Source organism: Pinus tabuliformis, chromosome 6 (genome assembly GCF_031772625.1).
Source record: "Pinus tabuliformis cultivar Carrire ecotype Pingquan chromosome 6, CPIR1, whole genome shotgun sequence".
Lineage (NCBI taxonomy): Eukaryota > Viridiplantae > Streptophyta > Pinopsida > Pinales > Pinaceae > Pinus > Pinus tabuliformis.
The window spans coordinates 993,407,414-993,416,230 of record NC_142292.1 but is presented as its reverse complement, the minus strand read 5'-3'; the positions used below and the strand labels follow the sequence as shown (position 1 = coordinate 993,416,230).

The window sequence follows — 8,817 nt, the reverse complement described above, 5'->3', positions numbered from 1 at the left end:
ACTTCCGCGCGTTGTGTACCGGCGAGAATGGCCTCGACCGCTCAGGCAAGCCTCTTTATCAGATGATGGGGAAAATGGAGGCAAGAGCAGAGGCACCCAAGCCTGTCATGCAGACCCAAATGCTGAATCAGAAGAATGAAGAGGCAAAGAGGAGGGATCGGCATAAGCAGGAAGTGCTCCCTCTCCAGCGATAGGTAAGAACCAGATCCTGCCGCACTCTTCTCCTTTTCAAATTTTTATCAGACCTCCTATGGGTAACTCTCATACAGTCTGGGTAAGCGATGATTCCTCTATCCTTCAACTCAAGCATAAAATATGGGGATTGTTGGGGTATCCTGTACCGGTCCAATATCTGGTCAATGGGCTCCGCTCCCTCCAAAACTGCAAGCTCTTAAAGGACTACTCCATTAAACCAGAAATGACCATTACCCTAAACTTGCGTCTGCGAGGGGGTGCGGCTCCGAGCATCCCAAGATCTGCGGGGGGAGACAAAAGGAATACACCCAACAGTCATCAGCAATCAAATGGAGGCCCCTCCTACAAAAACATCCTACAAGGGAAAAAAGCGGCGGGCTCACCTCCAGAACAGGCTGGAAATACACGGAGACCCTACATAGTAGAACTTCAAGAACAAACCCCAGCACTAAAAATCAGCAGTACAGCAACAGAGGAGCATACAAAGACATATGAAGCCCAGGCACTAATATGCCGCTTCAATTGCTTCTGGCCTAAACACATGGACCTCTTTCACTGGATATTTACTCGATGGTCTCTGGAATGTGAAATACACCTCTGTTCCAAGGGGTTTTTTATTGTTAAATTTCAAACCTCGGAGGAAAGAGATATAATAATCAGAGAGGGGCCTTGGTTCTGAGGGTCCACGGGGTTGTTTATCATCCCATGGTTTCTAGATTTTGACCCCAACACCATGACAGTTTCCAGATTACCAGTATGGGTGAGACTTCACACCCTGCCTCTTCACTTCTGGAACAAACAAGTTTTAGAAAGCATCGGAAACAGCCTTGGACGGTATATTAAAACAGAGACGGAAAGGCTAGAAAATAGAATCTTCACCTTTGCTCGAATCTGTGTAGAAGTGGATCTAAGCAAAGGTTTACCAGAGAACATCATGCTGATCTATAAGCAATAAAACTGGTTGCAATCACTTGATTACGAGAATACTACGTTCAGATGCAGGAATTGCAGAATGACTGGACATCTTCAAAATACATGCCCAGAGGTTAAGAAAACAAACAGCCAAAAGAAACCGAACAGGAAGCAGAGGAAAGGTTGGCAGTTTCCCCCTCCTGAGTCAGAGGAGGATGAGTCAGAAGAAGAAGAGGAACCATCTCCATCAGAAAGCAAACAACCTACAAAGGAACATGAGGTGCAAACAGTGGACACGACTGTTCTCATGGATCCACACCGTCCAACGAAACAATCAGACAGGAATGTTGTGGACCCAGGCAGCGGAGGAATTAAAAGACAACACACTTCAGAAACATCAGATTCGGACAAGGACACTGGAACTCTCCATGTCGAAAATCAGATTGTCCTTGCCACTTGTGAGCCATCTCAGGGAGAATGGCGCAAGGTCGAGAAGAAGAAAGGGAGAAAAACGTGATTTGTAGGACGTTTTTCCTACTATCTAGAAGTTTCCGCTTTTCTCCTCTTTCTCTCTTCCCTTTTCTATTTCTTTTTCTTTCTTTATTTTTGAATGCAAGGTAGCCTCGCTACGTCGCATTGTGTGCAAAAGCACATGAGCCCAATGGGCATATTCTGATAATGCTTCAATGCATATGCTAAGTGTAACTTTTCATTTTTATAAATAAAAGGTTACCGATTTTTTCTGTGGAAAAAGTTAAAAGACTTTTGTAGCTAATCTAAAAGATATAATGTCTTCTATACTTAATTGTGAGTTCACAGAACATTTTTAAAAACAAAATATAATTTAAAAAATCAATATGGAATATAAATAGAATATTTTAATATTTATTTTTAATTTAAAATTTATCACTTTTATATATAATTTCACATAACATTTTTAAAAATACTAATATAATAAAAAAAAATCAATATTAAATATAACTAAAATATTTTAATATTAACCCCCGATCGGGGTGATAATGACGGCGATCAGGGCAATTACTACACATCAGGTAAGGGAGGATGACGAGGCAAAAGGAATTCAGGTAATGATGAAGGCGAACAGAGGGATCACCAGAAAGGGTATCATCTCGAGGAGGGACAGCGATGAAGTAATGAAGGATGAAGCTGGTGGAGGTAATGCGGCAGAGATTGGACGTGGGTACAACGGCACAGAAGAAGGACGAAGGGAGGTGGGCGGTGATGAAATCGGCAGGTGGCAGGAGAAGCGGGAGAAGAGAGATGAGGAGAATTGGTGGAGGAGAAATCATATAGGAGGAAGGCGAGACAAAGGAAGGAGGGCGATAAAGGAAACTGCAGAGGATTTGCGAAGAGACAGGGTGGCAAAAACACTAGGTAGGTTAACCGAAAGACAGAGGAGGCTGAGAAAACAAGCAAGCAACGCCGGAAGGAAGATTCGAATGGCAACGAGGAGGAGAATGAGAAGCGACGGGGACGAAGAGAACAGAGGACAGAGAAGCCCGAAAAAGAAAGGGAAAGGAATCGAGGTTGGAGAAACGACAGAGAAGTATCAGACAGTTCAGGACGATACTGATAATGAAGTGGAAATGTTTGATTCGGACCAGGATAGAGCTGAGCAACCGAGAAAGAGGGTATGGAAGGACGTGGAGTCAACAAAGGACAAAACACAGGAGGACAGGGAGTATGGAGACAAGAGAAGCAAAGGGCGAGAGGAGGGAGGTGACTTTGGAAGCACCTCGGGCATGAAAAATCAGGGAGGCAGGGGAAATTACAAGAACAGAGGAAAAGCAGGACGGGGACGAGGCCGACGCAACAGAGGAAGAGGATGGGCGGAAGGGAAATGGGAAGAGCATGAACCAATACCAACAAGAAAATACAGGGAAACACTGAAGAAGAAGATACAGTTTGTGGAGCAAACCTACTGTGAGAACACCAATAAGGATATCAGAAGGATAATTCAGCAACTGGAGGAAGAAGCAACCCAGAGTCAATCAAAATCAGAAATGGAAGATTGGGAATACCTCTTACCGGATCCAGGGAATACGAGAGGCCGCATGACTCTGTATAAGCAGGCCTTGCATGTATACTGGGTTATGAAAAGGCTGCTGGCTAAAGGTATGGAACAAGTGGCCATGGAGATGGCAAAACTATCCCAGGGAATTCCAAATTTGAAAAAAGAAATGCAGAACATTCAGGTCACTCTGATAAAGCAGGATAAAAAACTAGAAGAGATACAGCAGCAGATAAAGAAGATCAACCCGAGCATAAAGAAAGAAAAGGATCAACAGGAAGTCATGGCGTATTAATACTTGAAGATATGTATATGCTCTATGTAGTTTTTTGAAAGCCGTTTGGATAGTTTCGTTTATATTTTCAGTTTAGAATGCAAACAAGAAGCAGTAGTAATCTTTTTTAATGTTTAGTCTATATAGCCTGGACAAGAAGAATTAGTATTTTTTGTTTTTGGATGGCTGTCAAAAACTTAAGGTGGCCAACAGACCCAGTTTCCCCTCTGGGCGGATTGAGGCCACCATGAAAATGTAATGGTTTCAATTCGAAGTAATGGAAAAAGAAGGGTCCGTCCTTAGCTTACGAAAAAAAAAATATTAATATTTATTTTTAATTACAAGATGATTATGATTAATGTATATTAAAATTAAAAAGATAAAAATTTATTTTTTAAAATATGGAATTTTATTTATTTTTATATTTTAAAAGTATTAATATAAACTTCCTAAATCATTATAGTTTTATAGTGTGGTATATATTTTAAAAATTAAATTTTAATTTAAATATGTTTTGAATAATTTGAGTGTTTTTTATTTTATATTTTTTTTAATATTATAGTCTTAAAGTTTAATTTTTTTATCCCATGGTGTTGATCAATATTTTTCATTATGAAATTAATGAAAATGTATTCTTGTTTTAAACATATTTATTTTATTCTTTACATTAATTAAAAAGAAAGATACTTTTGATTTTAGAAAATCAATTTCTAAATTTAAAAATATATTTTTAATTTCAAAATTCAAAATGTTGAATTAAAAGTATTAATGATTTTGACACAGAAAAAAAACACAAACATTCTTAAAATAAGAACAAATTCTCAAAAATTTTAAGTGTGAGTAAATTCTCAAAACATAATAAAATAAAATGAATTTTCAAAACAACATGAAATGATATTTGATTGAAAATAAAAATAAAAACTTTTTTCCTTCCATTAACCACATAATCATCATTTTAAGGCTACCATCATGAACACATTTTTTAAATTAGAAAATAAAAACAATATTAAATAAATAAATTTAGAGTACCTGTGGTTACATTTTACATTTTACATATGTTTTTAAAAACCAATGTTTAAAATGAATTCTGTTTTTCACTCCATAATTAGGTGAGTAAAATAGTTTTAAAGTAAAATAGTTTTAATGGTAAAATAAGTTTAAGGGATTTTAAAATATTATTTTTTATTTTATTTATATATATATATATAATGATATAATGTTTTAATATGTTTGGTTTTTTTAAATATGTGTTTTTAATTTTTAGGGTTTGTAGAAGGTTTTAAGACTCTTTTTGTTTGGTTAGGAATATATTTTTTTTTGGATGTAAGGAAACAGGTTATAACTACCTAAACTTAAAAGCATCTTATAGAAGTGAAAACTTGCCCTTTTGCCCTTTTTATAAACCAACAATAAAGTCATTAAAGATGGCATGGTTTTTTTAATAATAGTGATGAGTTATCCCTAGAAATAACAACATAACTGTCATCACTAATTGTTTAACAACTAAATTATGCTAAAATATCTTACTTTATTTATAAAAAAAAGATTAACCTTTTTTTTTAAATATACTTTAAAATAAAATCTTCACATTCCTCAAACCAACGAACAAAAACAAAGATCACGGTAACTCTATAAACTATCTATTATATATCTGAAAAACTATCTAACCTACCTATTATATATCTGAAAGGTGAGCAGTTTCTCTGATTTTTTTTGACCCAACATATAATTTAGTCCAGAGATTTTTACCAGCACAATATCACATCATCCTCAAAAACAAAGCCATACATTTGAGAGGTTTTCCCATGAAAGAAGGCATTAATAATCCTATTAACGAGCAACACATCAGATAGGATGAGATAGTAAACCAGTAATGCATGGCTGATGGTTGTTCAAAAAAACACTTTTGTTCAGAAACACAAGAGAACGAAAATTCTCTATCCAAGGAGATCATTATAAACCCGCGGGGAAGAAAAGGAGATAAATAAATAAGTAATTTTACACCAACAAAGCAGGCTAGCTAGTTTTTGGAGAGCCAGAAAACGTCCAAAACTGCAGAGCCTCCCAGAAGGAGAGAGCTGGTGAATGCAAAAACGATGGAGACGGCGGCCTTGTCACAGAAGCGATGAAGGGGCTTGCAGAAGTTTGGAAGGTCAGAGTGGCGGAATCCAGTGCGGTTGAGGTTCGTCACTCCTGCAGCTGCCGATGCTGCTGCCAGCATCCCATATGCAAAAACCTGAAGACACAGAAACACACAATATGTTCATATGATTCTTTTCTGGTAAAATGCAGAATTCGTTTAAACAATCTAATGCAGATTTCATCCAGGGTGGCACACAGGGATTTTTCCAGACAGTATTTCATTAACACCATGGAATTTTAACAACCCATACTGATTATCAAGTTTCAACACTTCACACCCAATATGTATTATCAACCCAATGGACCCAGGTCTAAATATCACAGAATAAATGACAGGCATCAAACTGGGGAATGCTTCCCTGCCTCTCCCATAAAAACTGATAAAACCATTTGCCTATTGAAAATAATTGAAATGCAATTTCTTTGGCCATTCCTGATAAGGACTTCCAGCTACTTCTCTGATCCCTTCCCACTATGTTGTAGATGGTAAAATTTACATTCTCTAATGAAAATGCTATATGCAGAACAGAAATGGAACTGAAAAGGAACTCCAGCTACTTCTCTGATCCCTTCTCATTGTGTTGTAGGTGGTAAAGTTTTCATTCCCTAATGCTATATGCAGAACAGAAATGGAACTAAAATGCTATGTAATGGTTTACAATACATAATTCATTACCCATACTAAAAAAGTCTGGTCAATCCCAGTCCCGGTCCCAAAACCAGTTTCGTAAAATTCCATAGACCAGTAGAAAGAAATAATCTATAACACATTACCTTGAAAGAAACGTTGGCAATACCATTTCACTAACATAATATGGAAATAAGAATGGTTTGTAACAATTTTAAGACAGAAATAGTCTCTGACACATCAATCACACCAAAAACTTGTCATTTCCAATCTGGAAACACATTATTTACACCAAAAACTTGTCAATTCCAATAGACTTATTGCATTGATATTTTAAATCTATGAAAGGAAATAGTCCAAAAATAATATTTGTTTTTAACCATTCAAATCTCTAACACATAAACTCACACTAGAGACTTATTAATTCCAGGAGAAAAGACTTATTGCATTGATATTTTATTTATCCGGAAAGAATAAGTCCAGAAAGAACCATTGTTTTTAACCATTCTAAAACAGCAATAGTCTTTAACACAACTCACATCAAAAACTTGTCGATTCCAAAGTAGAAACACATTACTCACACCAAAAACTCGACAATTCCAAGGCAGAAGAAGAAACTATATTTTGATATTTTACCTATCTGGAGAAAATAAATCCATCCTCTCACTCAAAAGTTTAGGTAGCCAAATTACTGAAAAAAGGCTGTCTTTCCTTGCTCGCAACAGGCCTTCAATGACACATATGGTGAAGGTAGGTTATCCCCTAAGGGAGAGACCTTCAATGATATACATCTGTCTGTGACTATGTTTAAACCGTGTCTCTAATCACATCAATTTTCAAAACTAAAAACACAGTTCTGGAGGGTGAAGAAGATGCGAGTCCTCACTGAAACTAAACCAATTTATCATAACACTCACATGAAATTTGAGAAACAACAGAGTACCTGATCGCCTGCAAACAACAACCAGGCATGATTCCTGCTGGGAATAGTAGATGTCCTTTTCACCATCTTCATCCCACATAGCAGAAGTTGAAGCAACGAATGAGCAGCAGCAGCTGCTGAAGCTCCCACCAAGAATCTGCACACAAACATTGTGATCAAAACTGCAACAAACATACAAACAATGAAAACTACTGAAACAACAAAACGCTCTCCAATGTGACTAAATATGCATACACACTGCAACCACACAAAATACCAAACACCCACTTGCTCAAATGTCAAAGACAGCCATGAAAGACTGCAAAAACAGCTTGAACCTCACTGAAATGATAAGAATAGGATCACTTGAAGACTCACTCAAATGAATCAGAGTATGACCACTTGGAATACACAGCAAGCTTGAATCCAAACACAGTAACAACCCCAGACTCCTGATTGCTGGCCATGGACACCAGAGCTACAACTGAGCAAGCCAAGCTCAGCACACGGAGAGCAACATTAGCAAGATCAAACCGCATCTGCATCTTACCCACAGATGGCGTCCTCTCATAATCTCCATCAAGAATTCCAGAGTGGGCAACCAGAGGCCCACTCATGGTACTCGAATCCATCCCAAGCCCCATGCCCATTTTTCCATCCTGGATCTGAATTTGTACCTGTCTTTCCACAGGCATCCCATTGTTGCTGGTCATCGTTCCTCCTCACACCAAAATACTCAACAGAAAAGCCAAACCAAGCCAAACAAAACAGCAGAGGCCAGTAACAGAACCGAACCCTGTTTTCTGTTTTCTCTGAGACCCAGGCTATACTACCTATACTATGATATTGCTGCGATCATTGAAAGGCGCAACTAGGTCCATTTTTGTAGGTTTTTTCAGAGCGTTGATGGCCTGCTTTTTTTCCTGACAGAGATCAAATCCCTGGGATCACACTTCGTCCGACTCCATTTATTCTGATTAACCTCGAAATTCAAATAGGAGGGTGTCCGTCTGTTGCATTGTCTCCACATCAGCTTCCATTTTCTGCACCATTCTCGAGAATGGGCGGGACCCGGTGTCCCCTCCCTTCGAACCCACTTACACCGTTTTCCCATTAAACCGCTAAACACTACCAGCACTTTACCAGCACTTTCTTCGTTTCCTCCAAAAGGATCCCCATGATCTGATGATTACCCCGAGATGTGATGTCATATCCTCTGTTTTTTTATTGAATTTGTGGACCAAGACCATGTGATATTCCATTCAAATTTGATTTGTGCTGTGCCCAAACAAATTTTGATTTCGGATTCAAATTTGTTTGGTGGTTTTTAATGATTTGAGAAGGATTAATGTCTAAACATCTATTATTTATTATCATCATTCTAGAAAATCTATGTTGTATCATCAGATCTCTTATTAAATATTTCTTATTTTGGATCATTAATCTCAACTCTAATCCATGAAAGAGTAAGCTTTGAGCTTTCACCACCATTGAAATCTCCCTTTAGATTTTGGATCATTAATCTGATTTTTAGTTTCTAGAAGAATAAACTTTAACCCATCAGTCCATAGATCTTTTCGAAAAAATATTAAATAAAAGTTATACATATCTATTTGTGTTTTTATTAATAAATTAAGAAATGAAGTGCTTTGTTTGTATCGGCCATTATTAAATAGCGTAAAAGCCTGGTCTCTTTGTTGACCCCTATGGCT

At 37.4% G+C, this 8,817-nt stretch overlaps 1 protein-coding gene across 1 annotated transcript; it reads right to left on the bottom strand.

The window, feature by feature from the left end:
• Window positions 1-5,219: 5,219 nt before the first annotated feature.
• Window positions 5,220-8,164, bottom strand: LOC149262333 (CASP-like protein 3A1). Its single transcript, XM_089424060.1, has 3 exons — window positions 7,484-8,164; window positions 7,127-7,262; window positions 5,220-5,649 (listed from the first exon to the last, which is right to left on the bottom strand). Exons 1-3 carry the CDS (start codon window positions 7,816-7,818, stop codon window positions 5,434-5,436), a joined length of 687 nt encoding a protein of 228 aa, XP_089280186.1. The 5' UTR covers window positions 7,819-8,164; the 3' UTR covers window positions 5,220-5,433.
• Window positions 8,165-8,817: the final 653 nt, after the last annotated feature.

Excerpts from the sequence above, each read along its gene's own strand:
- LOC149262333 (XM_089424060.1), bottom strand. The coding sequence starts at position 7,818 with ATGACCAGCAACAATGGGATGCCTGTGGAAAGACAGGTACAAATTCAG. Across the intron at positions 7,263-7,483 it reads TCATACTCTGATTCATTTGA|ATTCTTGGTGGGAGCTTCAG; the intron begins GTGAGTCTTCAA and ends GTTTGTGTGCAG. Across the intron at positions 5,650-7,126 it reads TGTTGTTTGCAGGCGATCAG|GTTTTTGCATATGGGATGCT; the intron begins GTACTCTGTTGT and ends CTGTGTCTTCAG.